The following is a 25838-nucleotide window of genomic DNA, read 5'->3' as shown; positions in this document are numbered from 1 at the left end:
GTACTTTTAACAAGCCTTATTTAATAATGGTTTATAATGCTAAAATAGCGCGATATCTCTTATCTCGGGTAGTTGGTGTAGTGGTACCGTCATCGACTCTCACCCAGGGGACCAGGGTTCGATCCTTCGCCGTGGCACCTTTTGCATAGCTTTTTTTTTCGTCTTCGTTTTGATCATACGGCGACAAGTATATGAATAATTTTAATTGTAGCAAGCGTAGACATGAGGAAAATTTTTTATCATCATAATGGGGTACGTGATCTCCCCTTGTCAAAGAAATGTCACGTTTCTTTCTCTTAAACTTGAGCTTTCCCATGCCTATGCTCCCCTTGAGCCAATATTTCCGACAACTCTTGCCAAAATATGTTCGTATTCATAAATGTCATAAGCCTTTCTTTGAATTTTCTTACATATATGTACAAAAACCTTTTATCTCTGTCCTCTTCCTGAATTAATACCTATGTAACAGCATCGTTATCTTCGAAATCGCAATTTTACCAATGTGAGACGTAATTAATTATTGTAGCACAAAATAACCAAGAACTGTGTTTGTTTAAATGTGGGAGTCTCGGTAAATTAAAAATTTTCATTTTTAAATAACGATGCATTAAACAAAGGTGCTTACAAGTTTTTTTACCGCAATATTCTCGCATTCCTTGCTCTTGCTAAACGCGGTTCCCCTATTTGTTTTTTATTTATTTTTTACTACCCGTGCGTGGTATTTCGTAAGGCAAATTAATAAATCCTTACACGAAAACGTAATATTTGAGCTTTTCGAACTCTCATTGTCTATATTAATACTGTTGCTGTTCATTTTATCACTCTGTACTTGATTGTACACTTACCGGCTTATTAAAGCTGATTCCATGTCATACGGTTGCTTACCGTCATTTGTTTTTCCCACGTCAGAGTTATGAAAAACGTACAAGCCAAATCATTTATTCTGATTATCTCGGTTTTTGAAAACTAGGATAAAACGTCGTTGGTGAAACACGGCCCTCACATTTCTGAGATAATGATTTTAACCGAGTTTTTGAAAACTGAGATAATAGAGAATATTATCCGTGTTGGTGAAACTGGGCCTTAGTGGGCTATCACTTTTCCTTGGAGTTGAGCGGTAGTGGAACCACTTTCATCATGATTTTATACACTTTCAACGGAAAATACGTGTTTCACATAAAGACCTGATAGATCGGAAAAAAATGCACTCACAATCGTCCTGTAGGACCATCGCCCAGTCGCCCATGGCTAAAAACGTTTTAGACGAAACCTCACTGGAAATAACATACTTGGGAAATAACAGGTCAAGCTAATCGTAAAATGGGTTTTGTTAAAAGAATATTAGAAAAGTGCGGCGACAAAGTGAGAGAAATTAGCTACTTCTCCCTCGATAGACCCCATCTACAATACGCTGCCAGTGTATGGGATCCTCACAAAATCGGCTTAAAAACAGAGTTAGAACGCGTGCAAAGATGAGCTGCCAGGTACGTGAAAAGTCGTTACGATAGTCTTGTTGGTGTAATGGACCTCTTAGAGAAACTAGGATGGGAATATCTGTCAGACCGTAGATTGAAAAATAGAATAACCCTTTAGATAAATTCAAGAGCAGATATCTTACGAACGCAAACATACTACGGAAGATCAGTTCATAATAATAAAATCATAGAGATAGACCATAGAACAGACAGATTCAGCATTATTTTTCTCTACAGTCTATAAGAGCAATAATAATACATGTTTCTGAATTTTATTATTATTTCTAACAGCATGTGGTAGTATGATATATTAGCATGTGTAACGTTTTTTGGACCGTGTGGTGTGCATGTGGGTAATCCAATTGCTTTCTTCATGCTGTTAATTGATCACCCCCTGCCAAACACCCGAGAGGTGGCTCATAGGGTATTATGTAGAATTTTATTAAAATCGGGTCATATTTACTCAAATATATTAGTGAACACGAAATGTAAATTCTTTCAATAAAATTCGAGGAATCAAGCGAGATGGAGTGGAATTGATTCATAATGAAACACTGACTTGCAATTTTCCACAAAAATAAAATTTTTACTTCGACTCGAGTTTCAATGATACTACATCATTTTCAAGTAACAACTGAGAGAGGAGAAATGGGGTGGAAGGTCCTCAAGGAGCTGGTTGGAATGGGTAGAGGTGCAAGGCGTGGGGGGGGGGGGGGGAGGGGAGAGTGGAAAAACCAGAGGAGGTAAAAAGGTTGGGAATTGAAGGGTTTTTTCCGGGTTAACAAACTTGAACATAGAAATGAATGCATTTGAATACACGTGGCGGTCTTCTTATCTTCGGGTGTTTCCGAGGGCCATCCGTGAATGGTGTGGAAGGGGGGGGAAAGACGTCTTCTGTGCCCGTGGGCTGCCGTGCGGATTAGTAGGGTCTTCGGGGATGCGTTCTTCTGAGGGTGTGTAGGTGGGGGGCGGGGGGTAAATTCTTTCATTTTCCAAGTACTCATAAAGTTTTTCATTGGACATTTATTTCATTGGACATATGTAACAGAAGGCCATAGATACGAGGCCGAATGAGACCGAAGGTTCCTTAGTTCGCGCCAAGTTTGAGTTTCGTCACTTACCTATGTTGAAGACAATTTGTGAGCAATAGAGGCGGTTTGGCCCCAAAACCCGTCTTTTAACTAAGTTTCGGCCTTCCCAGAATAGCTAAAATATCTTAGGCTCCAATATCCGAAAGGATGTCCGGTGGAGTCTATTTCTATCTAATATTATATTCATAATAACGGGGCTGAACTATGGTGATTTACGACGATTTAGAGTACAAGCCCAAAGAAGAGCAACCATAATAATATTACCTTTAATATTAGAAATTAAGAGATGTAGTTTGACATCAATATAAATTGGGTTAAACACTTTGCTCCAATCAAAAGACAAAAGTTCCTCATGGAACATGACATTTAAGTTTTCCACATTCTAAAACGAGAAAGTAGGTAACGGCAAATGCAAAAATTTAAAGTGGTAGGTTAGGTATGGCAATCAAATCGCAGGCAGAAAGGAATGATGTTTGGGATTTGGAAATTATTACCTCAGGGTTGTCAACAAATATGTCAATAGTGGTAGAATTCTAAACGTGGTGCCTCCGAAGAATGATAAAGAGAAAGTAGCTTGCTCGAGTAAGAAATTAGGAAGTGTTAAGAAGAGTGGGGGAAAAGAGAAATATTCTAAAAATCATCCGAAGGAGATGAAATAACGAAATCTGTCTCATTATGACGTCATGACGTTTACGTTATTCAGTGCTTTAGGGCCAATAACATGCTAGAGAATAATATCATATGCTACACTGAGCCCAAAAGAAGGACATCGTTTTCCAAGATAACCTTTCCATTAAAGAAAAGTCTCTTCATAAAGTTCAGGGTTAATGGTACTTTGTGGGGTTCCCCTTAGGAGGAGGGTTACAAGAAATGGATCGACTGATAGAAAATTAATCGAGAAATTACCGCAAGAAGCCCAATAGGAAAAAGAACTAACGTAAAAATCAAAGTGAGATAGCAGCACTAGCCGGTTACTAAATCATGCAACACAAATTCATACAGAATATTACAAAAGGAAAAATTCTAGGAAAAAGACAAATGATGACCGAGAACTTCATACGAATATGTATTGGCGATGGCAATGGGATGCACCTTTAACAATGAAATGAAATATGTAGAAAGAAAGGGTTAAAAATAGGGTTATGATGTAAATTATAGCTGCAGCAACGAGGAACAACATATTCATGATAAAATATAAACTACTAATGGTGATTTCTAATACTTAAATATAAAATCCAATCCCTAATTACTACGAGATAGTTAAGGCTAAGTTATATTTTAAACTCTCTTATTAAATTTCGTGTAGCCAATCTCAAAGCGTATTTCAATAACCAGTGATTAAAGTCAGAAGTGATTTCTAAGTATGTCAGTACGGTGCTGTAAATCACCCTCTAGGCAGTAAAGTTTTAAGTTAAAGTGTTGAAATTACCATTTGCAGTTTATATTCTATCATAGATCGCATTTCCACCTAGTCAAGGCTGAAGCTATTACATACGAGGTACTACAATTCCAGAAAATAAATTCTGCAATATCTACATAAATATCTGTGGAATATAGAATATTCTTCCATTTCCGTATGAACGGTAAAGGTTGTCCTGGTTTCGCTGGAAAGTACGCCCTTCTTGGCCTTAGAATAAGCGTGTATCCTTCCCCACCTACTCCCATTCCCTTCCCCCCTGAGATTTCAGCGGATAGAATACGACAGGGACATAAGGCGCCGCTGCTCAAAGGGTACCGGTCGAAGAGCATTGGACAGCAGCAACGAGGGAAACTTTTGAAACAAGAAGGACCTAAACAAACCCGTATGGTATGATATTTGAAGGAGGCGACCGAGAGCTTAGTTCATTTGCGCCATGAGGGAAAAGGTAGGTAAGGAAGCGAGGAGAGAACCCCGGCGTCGGCATAAGCCTGCTCTTAACGAAAGGCGCCAAGGTAACCGCGGCTTAACGTCCCATCCGACGGACGGAGTGTTGCCCTTAAAATGTCCACCGCATAACATTCAAGCAGGGATCGGTCAGTCTCTGAAAATTCTCTCCCACCGCCGAGATTTGAACCCAAGCCCACTGGGTGGGAAGCCAACAATATAGCCACCACACCAACCCGATCCCCAACAAACCAGTCTTTTTAAATGCCAAAGATTTTCAATAGACTAAATAACCTCGTCAATAACTCTGATGGTCAGCTTCTCTCTTCCGCAAAATTCAGGAAGCAAAGATGTGAGCAAGCTAGTTACAATTATCTAATCGTATTTTCAACCAAAATATTAAGTTTTATTTTGTAGCTGTGGAGGCAATGCTAATTAAAAACTTCAAATCTGGAAGTATATAACACAAGAATCCTATTTGAATATCTTTGGAATAAAATAAAGTGACAATAGTTGCTATGAAGTGAGTACAAGCTTAAAAAACAGCGGATATGCTACTTAGCTGTTACACGCAAATACCTATAGGAAGGACCACTTAAATATACAGAATCCTCAACTGACTAAATATCTAAATGCATTCGGAAGAATTGAATGATTAAGTCAGGAGCCATTGTCATAGGTTTAACCATACTGTAGATGCTAACGGAAGGAAATATCAAAAAGCCGTTGGCGTTGCAAAGAATAGGGCTCATTTCAATAGATTTTCCGTCAGTATCTTCAAGACAAAACTATTAAGATTATTTTATTAAGTTTAAATGTTGTCGAAAGACGTAGAACCAATAATAAGTAGCATCGGGACATATATGTCTTTATGTTCCGAAGGAACCAATCTCCTGATTCACCTACTGCCAACATACTTAGAAGATCATTCTTCATAAGCATTCAGAAGACGTTGATATTCATAACGAATACACAAGTGTAGTTAAATTTAGAAGCCACTTTTGAAACAAGTTAACTATACAAAGGAAAATCCGTCGCCTACATCTTTTGAATTGCATCAAAAACCTGAGCGCACAAATTTTCACGCATCTTTTCCGGTATTTTACCAGGAGTTATAAATTTTTAAGAACTCTATTCAAGGCGGAGCAAGGCAAATAAAAAAATTTTTGTCCCTAGACTTAAGTTTATAACCCCGTGAAAATATCAAGTATAATTATATGATAATTCAAGGAAAGACTAAGCATTAGAAATGGCAACAATTTGGCATATAACATGATAAAATGTAGTGTAAAATTGAAAATAGAAATTAGCTTACCATTCATTCCTCAGGTTCACTCTCCAATGTACAAGAATTCCAGAAATATCACTCGAATAACTGACACTTTCTTTCTTTCAACTTTCACTTGGACTGGATATACTGAAAATAATCAGAGAAAGAGACATTAATATAATGCTGTTATCATGCACGAACCGAGAGTACGAAATGCATAAAATTTGAATGCTGAAATATTATCGCAGCACCTTCCGGTTATTACGATGACAGAAAATTTTAGGTAAGAAATGAAGTTGGTGAATAATGATAACTATACACTAATTTATTCGATAATCCTTCCTTTATGATTGCTAAGGTCATGTAAGTTAACGGTCGGGAAGAGAAAATTTAAGAAAAAAAACCTAAGGGTCGTGGTTGGTTAAATTCCGAGAAAATTGCCGAATATTTACGATGAAGTTGAGCAATTACTACTACTTCCCGATTTCAACAAAGGAGAAGCGTCTTTTTCAAATCTCAAAACGAATTATTAACCAATATATCCTGAAGGATTACGAATAATACCATGCCAATGATCACTGTCATGTTAGGCAATCTACGGTGAAATGGCACAGCCTTACGTATATTCAACTATCTTGGTGACTAAGTTCCCAAAATTCTGTAACAATTTTCTTGCGGCAAGATCTAAGACGACGTAAAAACTCGATTACAATCGCTTCTGAGCAATGACGGGAGACAAATCATTATGTTTTAGCTGTTCTCGAAACCCTCCAGAAATCACTCAACAAGCACATACGGATGACCTTCAAGCGCTTCGTCGACGATTCACAAATACTCAAATCAGATAAAATTAAACAGAGTACGCCTTTTAGGCTAAATTACCACAATATGACCACTGCATCGCTGCAATGGACAATTTTCCACTATCTGATACGTGAGACATGAAGACAACATTGCTGAAACTAGATTACTAGACACCGTTCTCAATGATGAACAATTTAGACGTATCCCATATCACGATAGCAATCGGACCGTGAAAATGAATAAGCGTTTACAATGAGGCACGGATTGAAAAAATATCCCCACTAGGCACGCATCATTGGCAGGAACAATGAGAGCATAAAAATCACTGGCGAAGAAATCACGAAAACGCTTCCTTCACATCTTGAGGTTATTTGCTAAAGGTGATACTTGTTATTAAGTGGAATAAAGCTTAATAAAACAATCAGCTCACGTATAATTATCGGTATTAATCACAGAAAATTCACTGATATCTTAAACAATAAAATAAAAAAGCAAAAGCGTAAATATGAAGCAGAGAAACGGTAACTTAAACATAGCTTGGTTACTCACCTCTTAACTCGAAGACGACTATCACCAAACTGAGACGAAACGAGGCTCCCAAAGATTTGTGGATTGAACAGGCACGTGATTGGATAAAACCTATGACGTCATGAAAATAAGGTGATGTATTTTCGTAAATTTATTAAAATAGACTTTCAGTTTAAAAGAAATAAATAGGATATCATTTAAATTAATTTTTAAATTCAATATTTTACATAAATTCGTTTAAAATAATTTAATTTTCCAAAGAACTCGTACCCTTTCCTTGCGTTGGGTAATAAGCTCGATAGATTCACTGCTTGGGCGCTTTTGACTCTCCAACGGTTTCAGTGCTCTATTCAACCAGAAGTCGCTGAATTCCATCCTCCTCCCCCATTAATCCTCCCCCTTCCTAAGTTGGGCCGTGCCTTGTTAACCGTCACAAGACCATGACTCTTCCTCCTGCGTCATTTCAAAAACTGCTTCCACTTTGTTAGTGTAGAAGTGTCCACACCAACGGACCACCGTGCCACCGTCCCTAACTTCATCCACATCGGCGTGCATACAGGATATGCTTGACAAATTTGAAAGGAGTGAAAACATGTGAGGTTAGAGTTGATAGTGAGGACGAATGCGAACAGTGGCTTGCTGGGAAGAAATTTACGTGATTGACCGTGATTTAGTGAGTGAGTAAATTATTATTATTGTTATTTTGTTTGGCTGTCAATGATGTCATAATATGTATTCCATTTTTTAGTGCGTCGGTTGTCGGCAAGTTGCTATCTTAATAGAAATAATATGGTCGATTTTTAGCATTTTATGATTCAATTGAATTAGTTGGCTATCCACTCAACAGCTCCTCAAAGATTGATACTGGTAATACTGACATTATTTCAAACTTTGGTATTCACCGATGGATTCGCTTGGTATTTTTTTAAATATCTTTTATTTTCTGTATCCTATGTGCATTTTTTAAGTATACTTGTTTGTTGCTGTTTTTTGGCAATGATCCAGAAGTTACTGCAGTGTATCTGTTTTACTGCTTACAGAGAATGTGAGTACTGAGTGAGGGGAAATTTTGGTACGGACGTGCTTGAGGAGCAGAAATACACGAGAGGGATCATGATTACGTGAAAGTTAATGTGCATTGTGCAAGTCGTAGGAATTACTTGCCGTCATCATAGATCAGCAATCCGAAGGTGGGTTTGACGCAGCTCTCCACTCAATTCCCTACGATCTATCATTTTTACGACTTTCCAAACCAACCTTAAATCTGAGGCATTGAGTGAACGTTAAAATTAATTTTTTAACCCCCTAAAATATAGTTCTACAGCCCATTCCAAATTTTCAATGGCGAACTACGTGCCGCCACCTTAGTAATGGGCAACCCCGATTAATATTCCCTGAATTTATCACGTGGCATTGAATGTACTATCTGCATTGTTTTTCACTGTTCAGTCCCAAAAGAGAGTTCATTATTACTTAGATTTTTCGGGTTACCTCCGTGTTTCTCAGAAAGATTTAAATTAAAATCCAACAAATGTGGTCAGTAATTGACCTTCTCTGTTGCCGTTGTTTGTATTTGATAATCTCAGCATCGGTGATGTTGATAAAGATGATACTTTAATACTAATAATTGATTCAAACCATAAGATTCATACTATAATTATCTGGTATAACAGCTTCCAAAAACCTTTCAAATGTCGTTCTCTTTTGTGTAACTTTGCAGTAAAGCTGAACTAAGCGTTTTTTTGGGAATTAATCCGAGTGTTCGTCGGAGCTTGTGTCACATATATGAGCATGAAGTGAGAAGAAATTTGGTGCGAGAAGAGCATATGGTACGAGCACGCCGGTGGAGAAGAAATTCACTGGAATAATCCTGAATACGTGAGTGAAAAAATTAATTGTCATGATCATTCAAGTGACATTGGAGTCTATACGGGGCTACCAATCCCCAACCAGGTTCTACGTCGTCTCACTCTCACAAATCTGGAGACTAAATCCTCCGAAAACAAGATGACTCGCCTCCTGTCCCGTAACATTTAATACTTATGTCAATAGTCCACAATTTGTATATCTATTTCAATAGTCCGGCAATCGACTCCCATCACAAGTGATATTTTTGGCAACATTTCACAGTGTTTGGTGATTATTCTAAAATAAGAGGGTACCGCTGAAATTCTCGGTATCTAGTAATGAGGACGGGGAATGGGGTAACTCTCTACGAAAATCCCTGCAGAGGTTTCCCTCTTGGGGAGTAAACTTATCCTTTATTAAAGTTTATTTTTTACTATTTCCCTAGCTAAATTTCGCCATTTCCCGCATTAATACTGAAATTGGGGTTTCAATTGTGACATCAGATGATTGGAATTGCGCGTCTCTAGCACATATTAGAAGGAAAAGATCGAAATTTTGATTATATTCACTTTAACACTTGTCCTCCGCCGATGCAACCCAAGGAAGTAACGAGCGACTCTCAGATCGATTTTCTTCCTTCCGCGACCTTCAATTCTCAGCTCATTCATGAGGAACCGTGGGAGTGAGGCATGTGGGAGTCCAATGCATGCTGCATGCTGGTGATTGATCACCCCCTGCCAAACACCCTAGAGGTGGCTCGCAGGGTATTATGTAGATTTAGATGAACCGTTTGAGCCCCCATCTCCAAACTACTTCCCCACACCTACCATAACCGACGACCTTAAAGTAGAATAAATGGCATAAACTAAAAATCCTCAACCCCCTTTTTACCAGCTGGTTGCATTCGTTCAAAGTACGGAATAGCGTCGCAATTAATCAGAAATTTTCATGAACCCAGTCCACATTATCAAAAAGTTTGGATATTCCTTAAAGGTAAAAAAACATTTGGTGAAAAGAAGCTGAATTCACTATGGCTCTGTCGTTAAATAATTATAGTTGGTGAATTAAACTATTTTATATGAACTTTTACGCAGTATTTCAATGAAGCATTCCTTTACATGTATGTATGCACTTTTTAGTCACATCATCTTATGTTCCCCTCGATAAGAATCCACAGTATCATCGGTCCAATGTTTTGACATCCGGCTTAATAATGATCTACTGTACTTCATATCCCACTAATATTCTCTTAAATTGGAAGAAAATTTTATACACTTAATTATAAAGTGAGAATGCTCAAGCTTACGTATTTAAGGATTTCTAGATTGTGATATAAATCAATTGTAGAAATTGTAATTTCGATTTTATGGCTTGCAACTGTTCTTCATACGAACTTCTATAACGCAAGTACGTAATAAGAATCAAAATACAAGAGTTTATATGAATTTATCACATAGTTTTGTAATCAAACATAACCTAATATTTATGCATGCAAGTCAACTTGCTTTTCGTCAAATGAATCCGTATTTTCGACGCGTGTATTAGTAACGTGCTGTACTGCTTAAGTCTTTTTCACAAAATTAATCATTAGACTATGTTTTCAAACAATCAATGATTTATTCTTTAAATCACAGAAAAAACCGTGCATCAATCCTGAAATTCAATTTAAAGGACTTAGGATCATTAAGATTATTTTCATTACGTAGAAACAACCATCTTCCCTGCTACCCGATAAATTCATTAAGAATTTTGGCTTATATCAACTTATGGCTATGCTTAAGCTAAGTTACGAAATTTTAAGTAGTCGTGAACCAACAATACCTTCTTTAAGAATTCCATTCCATAGAATGCCAATGCGAGAAGGATAATACGCCGGAATGATAAGCAAAATATTCCATTTGGGTCTATTTTCACCGGTAGAGAACCTTTAACGATAATGTATCTACGGAAAGTATCTTTGAGTTAGTGGACGTTTTATAAAAATTTTGTCGGTGTGGATACATGTGGAGATGACCGCTTATTCTATGTATTTTATAGAAAAATTGCTGCACGTATGGTCGACGGAATATGGATTGGTATAATGACGGTGACGTAAACATTTTGGTCTCAATATACGTCGAGCGTCAATGGTAATTCGGTATTGAATCACGTAACTTCCATGCGATTACCGAAAGGGTGGATTATTTTGTGCATTTGGGTGCCAAGAGCTGTCATTCTAGGTAATCTTAGTGGCCTTTCATCGGTGAATCGATTTAAAAATATTTTAATATATTACATTTCATTTTTGTGTGTTCCTAATTTTTCCCCGGGCTCAATTTCTTTGAAATTCTCTCGTCGCGTTTGAACATTCGATAGGTACTATGGGGGAAAAAAGTATCCCGACAAAGTTTGTGCCGCCACTATCGCTCCGCGGGATAGTGGGTTTCCTTTCCAGTGGGTTGTTATTCTTTGGTAAGTGAGGGAAATTCAAACAAGGCAAACCATTTCTTATCTCCGTCGTCCAAATACGCGACCGACTACCGAGTCTCCCGCAACCCAGAGCATGACTGGCGATGAACTCCGTAGAATTTGAGGCGCATTCGACGGAATCATGTGCGCGCATTGGAAACGCTCCTCTGAATTTTCCTTCGCATATCTCATCGAAACGACAAAAATCACTATGGGCCATAGCAAGCTTTCCCTTAGCGTAAACAAGGCAGTCAACGAGAATATTCGATGGGCCACGCATTTGAATGCATTTGGTTTTGAAGAAGTTTTAGCTTTTCCGGAAGGACTGCCGTGCACATTGCCAGAACGCGTCGGAGAAGACCTCCACCTGAGAAGTGACCGGCTAGCTCCTAGGTTTACAACCGGAGATGTTGATGCTGACATGTAATACATCAAACTGCTGCTGAGATTTCGAATTTAATAAAAGGAGAGACATTGTCCCAAGTGAAGTGTGAATTCATTGCGGTATATTTTTCGTCCACATTAATTTAGATATTTTATTTGACCCTTATCTATTGTCAAAAGTAATTTGACACCAAAATAGCATGAAGTTTTAATTTTACAAAATTGGTTTCTCAATATATTAAAAAGAAATTGAGGTATCAAATTGCAGAAAAGAAAGTTTTTTGCCACTGGCTAGGAAAAAATAATATGTTAATTTTGTTTTGCGATTTATGGAATTTAACTCGAAAAATTGTGTCTATTAAATTTGTTTTTGCGATTTATGGAATTTAACTCGAAAAATTGTGTGTCTATTAAATTTGTAGCAATCATGTGCTTATCGTTGAGGAAATTTTCAATCGCAATTGACGCACTAAAAAAACCTTTTAAAGTGATAATTGTCTAAGGCGTATTTTTCGCGCCGATTCCGAATCTGTGCTTAGATTCTTTCTATCACATTTAGTTTCTTTAGGACAGCTTAATGCATGTTTTTGCTTTTACGAAAGTAGTAATTTAATTCATTTATGTATCGTGAGAAAGTGAGTGTGTATGAGAAAGTGTAAATAAAACTTTCCTGCCAAAACATGTTGTCGAACGATGTCATGCGTTTCTATTATGTCAAACTATGTTTAAAATTGTACTATCTTATCGTTTTGTTCAAAGCAATGCTGCCTCAGCTGCAACTTCACATCAGCATGTGACCAGCTGTAGGAGCGAGAAGATGTTTCATTTCTCTGAAGATAGTAGAAGATAGACTTTTGTTGCTCGCAAGAAATTACAGCTTATTACAACGTAACCTCTGAGAAGTGGCTTAGCTTTAATCAGAATTTAGGCATAGATAGTGCGTGAACCATTCTAATGACTTTTATTACGTATACGGTGAAATTACTTTTAAGGCTCAAATGTGGAAAATTACTCCCTTTTTCAGACAGGGCTATAAACTTTATTTTGACTGCCTGTTGGGTGGCCAAGATAAAGAATGGGATCCCCGTGTATTGTGTGTTGGTCGAAGGGAAAACGTCATAAGGAATTTGCCGTCCACATAATTTGGCAGATCATTGTTCAGACTGTTATTTTTGTTGAAAAAATGAAAGGAATTACAACAAAGTCAAAACACACTGTAAAAACCAGACAACTCTGAATCAGCGATACTACCGTTCCCTCACTCCGAAAATTTACAAGTGCCGAAACCAATGGAGTATGTTAATCCTAGAAAATATTCAGAAAGTAATCAAGAAGATGATAATGAAGGATTCGGAAACTCGAAGGACCCAAATTTTGGACCGAGTAAATCTGCTGTACTTACCTCATTTTATGACGCAAGAGGATTTAAATGATCTACTTCACGATTTAACCTTTATCCTGAAAGCATGGTAAAATATTAGGATCACGATTTAAGGGTTGAAAATTGTTAGATCCAAATTCGAAACTTTTGATGTCCCGCACTCGCCATGACGAATTTGGTTTGGTTTCTTCACCAACAGATTTGCTTTTTGCAATGATGTTCTCTCTGTTAATTTCGAATTAAACACAGATGATTAGCGTTTGCTCATTTATTCCTCCTAGGTTCTTTTAAAGGCTAATCTCTTACATAATGGCAATGATCTCCCATCAATACTGTTAACTCATGAAACTGAAATGAAAGATTCTTAAGAGAATATGCAGTCACTTTTAGAAAAAAATCACTACCAAAAATATACATGGAAAATTTGTGGCCACTTAAAGTAATTGCAATGTTACTAGGATTACAGCTTGGCTATACGAAATGTTTTTGCTTCATCTGCGAATGGGATATCAGGGACAGAAAAAATTGTTGCTTGAAAACAATTTGTCCGGAACATAAAGAACTCGTCCCTGGATCCAAAAATGTCCTTTATCAGCCTTTGGTTGATCCAAAAAAATATTCTTTTTCTTCCTCCTATTAAATAAGGAATTTTTTTAAATTTGTTGAAGCCATGGACAAAAATTGTGCTGGTTTTACTTACTTGAAAAAAAAGTCGTTCAATTAAGTGAGATCAAATAAGGAGTATGTATTGGGCCACAGATTAGGAATTGAAGGATACAGAATTTCAATAGCAAGTGAGATCAATGGAGAAAAGCGCATGGAACGCATTTAACAATGTATCGGGACATTTTTTAGGAAATATCATGGCAGAAAATTATCATGATCTGGTGGCTGTGTTAATATAATCAAATCGTACCAAAATATGGGCTGCAATATGAATTTTAAAATCTATTTTCTCGACTCAAACCCTGCCTTTTTCCACCAAACCTAAGCGCTTTTAGAGATGAACAAAGAGAGGGTTTCGAACAAGATATTTTACATTTGGAAAAATAGAACCAAGGAAATTTCAGCAACATGTTATCAGATTACTGATTGACACTGAATAGGAACTTACCAGATGCTAAATATATAAGAAAATCCTACGAAAGTACTTATTTTTTACTTTTTTAAAATCACGATTTATTTGCTTAAATATTCTTTAACCCTTATTTAGTTCGGTTGTCCTAAAGAAAGTAGACGTGATAGAAAATATCTGAGCCGAGATTTGGAAACAGGACGAAAAGCACCTCAAGGATCGTCCAACAACATCTCTAGGTTAGAAAAAAGTTTTTTGTTGACCAGTGTATTTAGGGTAATTCCTGATGCTCAAAATCGCTCCTCGCCATTGCTGCCTTGCAGATTACGTCTAGCGAATATTTATCCCGTAAATTTTCGGAGACGAGAAAATGAGGAAGTGGAGATGGGCTTTCAGTGAATTTTATTTTGTGAGTGCCGGAGTAGGAGCGTAGAAGGAAAGGGAATGAGGGTTAGAGTGAGATAGCGGGTAATAGTAAGGCACTATTCCTAGGGATATCGAATGCGCCATCATTCTAGAGAGGAGTACGAAATACGTTCGAGCCTCGGTTCGAGGCAGGCAAATTCACCGTCACGACCTTGGTGGCTGAAAAAAGACCGTATTTGAATTTCCCTCGTCTCTTTCCAAGGATTATATACTGTTAGAAAGGGAACCCATTCTCCTGCGAAGCGATGGTGGAGGCACAAACTTTGTTGGGATACTTTTTTCAATAGTACATGTGTTAACTAAAGAGATTTCTAGCTATCCGACCTCTCCTAATTCTTACTCTAAGACGGGAAGGCAGTATACTTAAAGAAAGGAGAAATAAAGTGTGCGTAGAGAAGGAGTAACGACGAAGTGCTGGAAATGGTGGGTTTGGAGAGACAGCTTCTAGATGAGATACTGAGTAGGCAGAGGGTATAGATGGGGGAGTACTTAGCGAAGAGGGGATGTTGAAATCAATGTTGGAGGGTAGATTGTTAGGTAAACGAGGGAGAGAAAGGGAGAGAGCAGGATTTTTTTTAGATAGAGTGAAAGGGATTAGGCTTTATTGGATATGGAAGAGATAAGTGCAAGGAGGAAGGGAAGACTTACAGAATGCTTTCTAAGTGCTCAAGGCAAACCTACCTTAATCGGTTGATTACTTTAATAATAATAACCCACCAATAAGAAAATTATGAACAGATAATAAGTAATGAAATTCGTCTCCGGCATAAACTGAAAGATAGGTGGGAAATAAAACCTAGAGTCACATCAATCAGAATAGTACGTTATTTTCGTATTTATTCGTTCGCTCCGTCGCGGTCACAAATATCACTCAGAAAGAGAAAATTTTCTCCAGAATGGACTAATTATGGATCATATCAATCAATGTCTTATTCTTTAAATCATAGAACAAACCGCGTATCACTTCCGAAATTGAATTTAGAAGACTTAAGATCATTAAGATTTTTTTCACTAGGTAGGCACAACCATCTAACTAAATATCCTATTATTTCAAGAGGAATTTTGTCTTTTAACAGCTTAAGACTATCCAAAGCAGAGTAACGGAATTTTAAGTTCTTGCGAACCAACAATACCCTCTATAATTGTAAGGCCGCTGAACCACGCCTCCACATCGGAGAGCAACAAGCCCACTAATTTGGGGGTAGGGTCTTTTCTTCGGAACGGTCTAAAAGGAGTATGTTGCTCATCGAGGAAGGGAATTTGACCATCACAATGATTTTTATGATGGGGCGATTCACATAAATGGTTTCCGCAATGAAATAAAGGCTTTAGGAGACTTCGTAACTCTACAGGTATACTCCGTGAGGAATTCACGCTTGATAGGAAGCCTTGACTCTTGCACACCCCATCATAACAATCACTTTGTTATCGAATTCCATTCCTCGAATAACTACGTACTTACTCATTTTCAACTGCACAGAAGAATAGGCCCTCCCTCCCAACTCAAAGGGTTTTTCGTTCTCCGATACGATGGTCTGGTTCAGTGGCATTGCCAATTCGGCGTCTATTCTGGACAGCAATGTCGGCTCCTACTTTAGTAGTGTGCACTGCCGCAGGGCGATTTCCGTTTTTCCTGTTTATTTTAACCCTTAAGCTATACGCGCCCGCGAGGATAGCGCCAGTGCGCGCTTGCGGCTTTTTTGCCGCCCTTTAATATTTTTGGTTTTCCGAAATATGCATTAAAATTTTATGATATTTAGCGCATTTGGATAAATTTTAATAATTAAAAGCACTTCAAATATTTTTATCTTTAAAATATAAACAAATATAAAGTATATTAATACGAATATTGATTGATAAATACTTTCAATAATTTACCTTAGGAATTGCTGACGATAATGTTCTTGGTCGAGGAAAAAGTACAGAAATAGAATATTCAAGTGTGCTACCAGGGATATGTACGCAGTAAACGCGCTATTTCGAATTTTCGAAAAATGCGGCAAAATCCTCGCTTAGCGTGTAACTAATGGTTAAGTTAGAGGAACAATATAAATATTTCCTAGCGTTGAAAGTTTCGAAATGTTTTCTTTTCCATAGAGCATACGGAACTTCGATATTCGTGTACTTTTTTACACCTAGGAAATTGAAATCTACCTTTCGGCCATTTGAAAAAATAAAAAAATGGGTAAAATTTAATTTAAAAAAGCTATTTGTAACGCGATGATGTCTTTCTCTCCATTAAAAATACGATAAAATGTACCAATCAAATATTTTGCGGTAACGAGATGAAGAAGACGACCGTTTCGCCGCTCTCATAGTTTTTCGCGTGTCTTTCTTCGCCCTTTCGAACGCAGAAGTTAAAAAGTATACGTTTACACAATTATTAATGATTTATTGTTGTAGTCGAATAAAAAAATGAGCAAAACGTATAAATTCCACTATAAAGTTGAATTTCTTAGAAATATTTGTCTTCGTTTTAGCTTAAATTTATTATTTATAAAGATACTTAAGTTGATACTACCCAAGTGTGTCGTTACACATTAAAATATTATACAAAGAATGGGAGACTGCCAGAATGTTTTTTTTTTACTCCATGGAGATCTACTCTAATCGGCAGATTACTTTGATAGTGATTTTATTTGCAATAAACTTTTTAACGAAACTTTAAACGAAAGACTTCGTTTTAACTTAAAGTTATGTTAATATTAAAGTACATATTACCTAACAATAAGTGAGTGAATACAAATTGAAACAATATACAAATTGACTGGTTAATATGGTTTCAGCTCTTAATGATATTTCTTTTCTGAGATTAGGAATTTTAATTGAACTTTTGTGTAAAACTTACCGACATACTAAACATGATACTTGACGCGACGCCACAGTGCTTCGGCAGAATTTCATACAAATGCTTAAAGTTCAGAGATCTACCTTTTTTTGCGGCGATAGTAGGTGTTTTTTGTGTCCGGGGTGTATTATTGCTACTCAGTGGAGGTGAAGAATTCTAAATACACCCAGTGTGATTAATAAAGCAAGTTTAATTGTTTTCTCCCAATCAACTGTATGAAAATATAATAATTACGAGAAGTTTTAAAAGGTGAAAATTATAGTTACTTGGTTGTTTCCTTGGATCTGGAGCCATTCGACTCTTTCCAGGAGAATGAAGCCAAATCCTAAGATCCATCCTAGTATCATCCTAGTATCCTACTCTCATGGTAGCACAAAAAAACTGCACAATGTAACGCAATCATCACAAAATGCTTCCACACACACACCATCCAACACACTTAACAATATATCATGCACTGAACCAGTGACTTTCAAATTCAGATGTTTTCGTACTTCACACAAACAAATACACTTCACAGAGCCTAACAAACGATCTGCGTGTTTTAGATGCACACATCACTACCTTCATGTTATTAGAAATTTGAGATAATTACTTCACAAGACGGAAAAGGCACACCACTCAAAAATGAATTCCAACACTACGTCCAATTCCGTCACATGGTTACCCAGCAACTGAACTATTTTCTGAGTAGCTTCGCACCGATCGCAAATTTTTTCCACCCTCAACTCTGAACTGCGTCATGCTGAAGGCCCTAAGACACGAATTCTACGGATAGTACAAGATGGCAGTTCACAACCTTTTTAGTCCCTAACAAGAAAGCAAATACTGCCCGGTTGGGCAGGAGTGATGCCACGTGTTAACCGCACAAGTAAAAGCTAGCGATTATTCATGATGGCTCAGTCCGGAATCCAGGGTAATTCTTCGCTTCGAGAGCATTTCCAATCGAAATATGAAGCGAGGGATAAAAGACCAGCCCTCATCGCGACATACGATAGAGTAAACTCAAAATAGAAGGTATACGGTGAGACGGGACTCAGAAATCCATACGATGGAATAACGAGCGACATATTTCGCCATTAGCTGAAGCATGGTCACCCATGAGACGTAAAGTAAGTCGGACAGTACTCCAGCTGTTGTTTCCACTTAAAATAAAGGAAAGACCGCAAGCGCAAATGCTAGCGATTACTCATGAAGCTTTACTCGTTGCACGGTGCCCCTCCATAACTAACTTCTTCTTGACCTAGGGTGGGCACACAAAAAATCTTGGTTAGATGGTAAAAAAAAAACTAATCAAAAAATGAGAATATGGAGGTTGATGGGTAGAGTTTGCTCTAATTTTCGAAGGGAAGTAACCCATCTTTCTCACGAGAGGAGAGGAGCCGCTAGGGACATTTTTCCTGTAGCAGCTATACGTCTGCTGAGATGACCACTTGCCCAGAGGCAACCATCCTCTGAGCCTCCATCTTCGACATATCGATGCATTTCATAATATCGACAATAGTCAACGATGAATTTAACCTTAGATATTATTCAAGCGAAACATACAGCCGATTTGATGATTTTTTTATTTCCCGAAGGACGCGAATTGCCAACAAAATAATTGTATTTGCAGCATGCATACCACTCCGGCTTCCCATAGTATCTACATCTACATAATACCCTGCGAGCCACCTCTAGGGTGTTTTAGAAAAACCTATAGGGTGTTTTTAGTATATTTTACGAAAAATTATTCCGCGTTCTAGTTTGATTTGAATTTAGAGCAGATTTTGTTTCACTGTAGTATGTTAGATAATTGCGCAATAGTCCATGGTTTAATGTTTAAAAAAGTAAAATAATAGAGTTCATTATGATTCTGGAAAGGAGTGATCAAGAAAAGCCTATATTTTACTATTATCACATTCCTCCCTATATCATCAGTGCCAAATCATATTTTGTGATATAATTAATGAATTACTCTTTCTACTCCCCTTCGTATATTTCTATCGATGCCAATTTTTGTTTGAATTGCGACTTATAAAGCATCGAATTACATGTAAATATGTATAGAATTTGTATTTTTTCATCATTGGTAATCTTTGGAGGAACCACGGAAAAGATTAAATGTTGAGGCCTTATAAGAGAGGTTCACATCACGGAAGGATCCGGAAATTTCTTCTGGGGAAGCACAAGGGTCTAACAGGTCTTCTTATACTTGAGATTAAAAACAAATTACAACAATTTATGTAGAGAAAACTCACTTAATTTTAATATGAAAGTTATTAATATTAATTTAAAAATGTTTGAGACTCCGCAATACACAAAAGAAAACGAACGTAATGATGACCGTATTAAAAATCTTGTCTATTTTTTAAGTATCTGGGGCGGGGGGGGGGGGGCAAGTTGCCCTATGCTCCCCTCCTATATCCGCCTATGGTCCATATTGTCACATTGTTTAAAAAGCAGATCACGCATCAGAAGCGAATATCTCTAGCAAATGGGGATAGGAACCAGTCTTTAGCTATACCTACAAGTTACTAAGTGGAAACTTCCTTCAAACACTTGAAGATATGCTTGTTTCCGATTATTTGCTTTTTACAAGAAGAATTGATGAATTACATAGAAAAACAGTTGTCACAATATCTTATTTGAATTATGGTATGTTACTTCCACTATAAAGTTGAATTTCTTAGAAATACTTGTCTTCGTTTTAGCTTAACTTTATTATTTATTAAGATACTTAAGTTGATACTACCCGAGTGTGTCGTTACACATTAAAATATTACACAAGGAATGGGAGACTACGAGAAATCTTTTTTGTATTCCATGGGGGCCAACCTTAATCGGTAGATTACTTTGATAGTGACTTAATTTGCAATAAACTTTTTAACGAAACTTAAAACGAAAGTCTTCGTTTTAACTTAAATTTATGTAGATAATAAAGTACATATTATCTAACAATAACTGAGTGGATACAAAGTGAAGCAGTATACAAATTGACTGGTTAATATGGTTTCAGCTCTTAACGATATTTCTTTTCTGAGATTAGGAATTTTAATTGAACTTTTGTGTAATGCTTTCCGACATGCTAAACATGATACCATCTTGCTTAATAGTCGTCTGCACGAGTATGTGATTTTGAATTTGGATTTTATAATTCAAGAGATGATAATGTGAACTTTTAAATGCTCTATACGCACAAACATATGAATTATCAATTATATATTATGTTGTAAAGTCCTTCATCGTGAATACTGTGAGACTGATTGTCTACGAAAGCGAATGTTACTGAAATAACTCTTCCTCTTAGGTCTCCTTCGAATGCGAGATAAAGGTTATTTTATCTTCCGATGAAAACTCTTTGACTTGACTTAAATTTGAGGAAACAATGTTGTGGGACGATGAATTCTGTAATTGCTCCCCGAATTTCTCTCCTCGCATTCGGAATTCGGCCGCACAACTGTCTCCCTAAACATGATCTAGCCCAATATCAGATTCCATATAAGGAGCTACATTTGTCGTTCGGTGGGTTTTCGTCGGCTGACAGATCGTTCTCCAAACAATTCGCGATAGATTGATCATTTAGAGCCATTCTTCACTAAAAAAATGAAATAAAATAATTTAAGAAAAAATTACATAACCACATGAGTATCATGGGTCTCTCATACCCGAGGTAGTAGCTTTTTACTAACCCGTGACAAACGCACGCACGTCCGATCCCGGCGAGCGGTTGCGTGACACTGAGGGTCGGGAGGATAATGTACAAGCACGAACAAGTCAATGCGATACTGGGGCGCCGAAATATTTACGGGTTAAGGGTATGCTATACATATAGGTGGCTGGGGGCTAACCAGCTTTTTTCGATTTCATGCCACCATGCACCGGCCCTGTCTGAGACCGATTTCCTACCCAAGCACCTACCTACATCTAAATACTAGTCGTAATACCTTAATTACCTAAGTATATTACATCTATATAAACCCCGCAAGCCGCCTAAAAGGCGTGTGGCAGGGGTTGTTAGGACACCAGCCGTTTACAAATGAAAAAGAAGTGCTCTAAGGGAATTATCGAAATCCTTTATGGTTCGAGGGAAAAACGAATTCGCATATCTATCCGTTCGGCAAAACATCTCTCTTAATTTATCGCTTCAGTCGGGCCTGGAAATGTAGCGCGGCTCTATTATTATGTTCTCCGTGTCGCTCTTAAAGATACTCATTTTCAATTGCTCAAGAAATCTAAGCCTAGCGCGCAGCCTCCGAGTCTCCAGCGGCTCCCAGCCTAATGATATGTCTCTCAGCTCCCAGCATACAAATGCTAACTCAATACGTCTTCGGTAAGTACTAAGGGACCTTAGTACCAACGCACTACCATTGTGCTCGCAAACCGATGCGGCCGCCATCGAACTATAAACAAAAGCATTATTTGATGAAAAATTTCTCGGGATTCTCACCGGGTGTGGTATTGGGTTGATTCTCCCAACATTTCAATGATTGAGTCTGCCATCGTCTTCAGGGGTTTTCTCTTAATGGTACTTTTTTACAGTACAATTAGTACAATCAGTACCGTAAAAAGTACCATTTAGAGTAAACCCCTGAAGACGATGGCAGACTCAGCCATCGAAACGTTGGGAGAATTAACCCAATACCACACCCGGTGGGAATCCCGAGAAATTAATCATCAATCTATGCGCCGGGAAAACCTAATATTTCATAAAAGCATTAATTAATATTTCAAAGTCTGCCGCGGGATCGGCGGTGAAATATACTAGTATTTCCTCGAGAAAATTTTCCCTGGACTGGGGATTGAACCACAGACCTTTGCCTTTTTTTTCTTTTCTCATTGCAATTCATGTATATTTCACATTCGTCCATGCGGCAGACTTCGGTACATTACAAATACCGCTATTCGCGGCATTGGGGAGTATCTCAACAGGTTTTTTTTTCCTTTCTCCCTCGCGTTGCCATCCTTGATGGACCCCGAGGGCCTAGCATCGAGTACCATGAGCCTCGATACAATTTAAGTGGGAATTCAGGAACTTGCAATTTGTTTAGTTTTGTGTGAACGAGTTAGGTTAATGATGCTTTGTTTTTTCTTACGCTAACCACTTGTAGTTAACTATATGCCCTATGTTTCCGCACTTATATATAAGCGTATACGCTGTCAATATTTGATCATATTTAAGTGTGGCGAGGCAGATTGTTGTGTTTCCTTAACTACAACATTTTAGGAGCTGCAAACCTATGTTACAATTTTCTCGCTCATAGATATTAGTAACGTAATAGTTGTGTATCATTCACACATTTACCTCAAGGTTATTTTCTTTACGATTACTTTCTGCATTGTAAAAGTTTTATAATCTTTCGTTTTTACTCCGACATTGAGGTATTTTTACTGCTTTTCGGGTATAAATGTGTAAAATGCTGACGTTGCTTACTATGTTTTTCATACTTATCACGCGTGCTCAAATGAAATTAAATATCCGAAACGCAAAAAATATGCACATTAATGAATACACGGCCGTTTGCACAAGAATAACTGCATTTCAAGAAAACAAATGCTTCGGTAGTACCTACGCATTAATCTCTCCTTTCTCAATGGTATAGTATCATTTTTTATGTACGGTAATCAATAATTATAACTGCGATGGATTTACATCGATTTATCCATCATCGATTAAAAATTTGGATTCATTTTGCTGAATCAATTTCTTTTGTTTGTCAGTTTGTTTGTTGTTTCTTTGATGGCTTAACGAATTTTCCGCGCCTCGCAGGAGTGCTGTGCTGCCAAGCGTAGCCTAGCGGGTTGAACACAAATCGCTACCGAGTATAGGCTGCCGAGCTGGCTTGTAGCATACTATGTTAGTAGCTCTTAATAGTTCACCTAATACAATGCATGAATACCATATTCTTAGTAACCGACTAAGTTAGGTGCCCCACTAGCATGTTTTAGCAGAAATCTATGAATACGGCCGATAGAGTTTATATTCCCAGAAGAGGTTTCACTAAGTAGCAGTAGCAGTCCTAATGCGTACGTGGTCCCCACGCATTGAATCGCACTCCAACTTTTGTCGCTTATCACTAATGGATCGTTAGGTGTCGAGATATTTGGCTTTAAACACTCTTCAGAACTAAACTAGGTCCTTGGGATTGTTGACTAAAGATGATGAGGATGTTATCCTTCGTCTAAATTCACGGAAAGATGGAAACGCTGGTCCAAGAGATGGGGCATCACCAATATAGGGTTTATCCTTCGCAAAATACAAGAAATCAACTTTCCATCTCGACCTTCAAGAAGGATATTCCTATTTGCGAGAGGTTCGCCTTTGAGCGAAGCGAATTAAATGTGGTAATGACAAATCCGATAATGAAGGTCATACACTTATCAGTGCACTAATAGGTCGAATGTAGGACGGGAAGTCTTTCCTTGTTTGATATTGAGTATGTAATTGATGACTAAGTAGCCAGAGAGACCTATTTTTTATATCCATCGTATTTCTATCTAGTCTTTCATGACCAATCGCGTGAATTCATAATATTGCATCTTTAAGGGATTTCATCCAATAGCATAAACATTTTTGAATGACTTTGTAAAACTGATATTTTCCTTGAAAGGTTAGAGTATTTCTCGTATATCATTAAAAGAAGATTACTTTCCTAGGAGAAGAAAAACATGACGTTCGTGAGTCATAAACAGGAAATGATAACAGTAAATATCGTCTGATTGGAGAAATAGCTTTTCAATACCTAGCGGGAAAATGCGTCAACGAGTGACTTCGCATTAGCGTAAATGGTATAAAAAGATCGTAAGGAGTAATGTGAGACGAGATCTTTGTTCGTATGTATCATACTCAGATGGTCAGCCTGAAGACCTAACAGCTTGTCCCGTGATCACTCACTTTTATTACGTAATAGCGTTCCGAGATCCCACAACGAGAGTACTACGAGATTTGGCAGACCTTAGAGGAATAAGCACTCGGGAAAATGACAGGAAAAACCATGCTTTGGATCACTCTGGTGGCAGCCTTTGTTACCATGGAAATTGGAGTGGCAGTAGGAGTGGGTGATGGAGAGGCAGGTAGGTTTGATTTTCACTGACTAGAATATTACGAGGTGAATTCAGCAAGTAATGGGATGCATTTTTTTCACGGGAAACTTTGGTTGAAAAACAGGGCATTTATTGCGTAACATTTGCGCAACAATAGACTCCTGCTTCGTCTCGTGTAGTTGCATTGACTGCCGATAGGTGACCGCGCTATACGGGACTGTTAAAATGGCGTCTGTAACGGAGGTGCGTTCCAAACAAGGAGGTTGTAAATATACTGTAGGGGGTATAACTGGACCTGAGCGTTGAACGCAGTGCGGCAGGAATGGGGGTGCTTGGGTAGGAAAGCCACGCCTACTTTGACCAAAACATAGATAATCCCATAAGAGTCAATGCTAACTCTATTCGGTGAAATATTCGGTCATGATCGTTGTTGCATTAAAATAAACTATCGCAAACGATGAGGCAAATAGAGGCCTTGGAAATGTGGTGCAACAGAAGAATGATGAAAATCAAATGGATCGGCCGAGTTAGTAACGAGGAAGTCCTAAGAAGAGTAGGAGAGAAGAGAAGCCTCATGAAAACCTTAATAAGAAGACGGAACAACCTTATAGGCCACATCTTGAGACATGATGGCCTGATGAAGACAATCATCGAAGGGCAAGTGGAAGGCAAGAACGGAAAAGGAAGACCTCGAACAAAATATGTGGAACAAGTAAAGAGAGATGTGAAAGAGAAGAAATACATAGGTGTGAAAAGATTAGCTGATAGGAGAATAGAGTGGAGAGTGGCGTCAAAGCAATCCTAGGATTGTTGACCGGTGATGATGATGTTCGCAAACGAGCACAGTATACCTTGTTTCTATCATTATGGGAAAGCTTCGTGAAATTATGCCTCGAATATCTTTTCCCAAGAAAAAATTATTGTCAATCACCACGGTTCCGCGGTGTAACTAGCTTTGCCGTATATAACATTTTACAAGGGTAAAATATCCATTCCCCCGCTCTTCTACTGGTAATTAATAAGATTACAGCCAATGGAAATCCTACGATAGCGAACCGGTCGCAATAATAGTATGCTCACGTCAATATATTATCACCACGATATGACTATATGGACAGTAGTATGACGAACGATCGGAAAACTTCGACGACAATCAAGAAGTAATTGTTGGATTTTCATTTTATAAATAGGAGGCAATATAAGGAATAGAATACTTGATTACATACGTGCACTGTTTGAGACTTAAGTCCGAAAATGGTCAAACCAAGATGGTGGTACTCTGACCGCGCTAAAAACTCAAATACAGCGCCTCCAGTGTATTTACAACCTCCTTGGTTCCAAACAACGAGCATTGATGAGTTTCCTTTTGCGGA

The 25838-nt window shown here is 37.8% G+C and overlaps 1 protein-coding gene across 1 annotated transcript in view; it reads left to right on the top strand.

Annotated features, from left to right (window-relative positions):
* Positions 1 to 24265: 24265 nt before the first annotated feature.
* Positions 24266 to 25838, top strand: part of LOC124163636 (lipase member H-like) — a 29088-nt gene continuing 27515 nt past the window's right edge. Inside the window, exon 1 of the mRNA XM_046540680.1 lies at positions 24266 to 24495. Coding sequence (XP_046396636.1) covers positions 24402 to 24495 — 94 coding nt within the window. The 5' untranslated portion in view covers positions 24266 to 24401. The remainder of the gene's footprint in view (positions 24496 to 25838) is intronic.

This window comes from Ischnura elegans, chromosome 8 (assembly GCF_921293095.1).
Source record: "Ischnura elegans chromosome 8, ioIscEleg1.1, whole genome shotgun sequence".
In the NCBI taxonomy this organism is placed as follows: Eukaryota; Metazoa; Arthropoda; class Insecta; order Odonata; family Coenagrionidae; genus Ischnura; species Ischnura elegans.
Note: the sequence above shows the minus strand (reverse complement) of the source record. Positions and strands in the feature narration are given on the sequence as shown.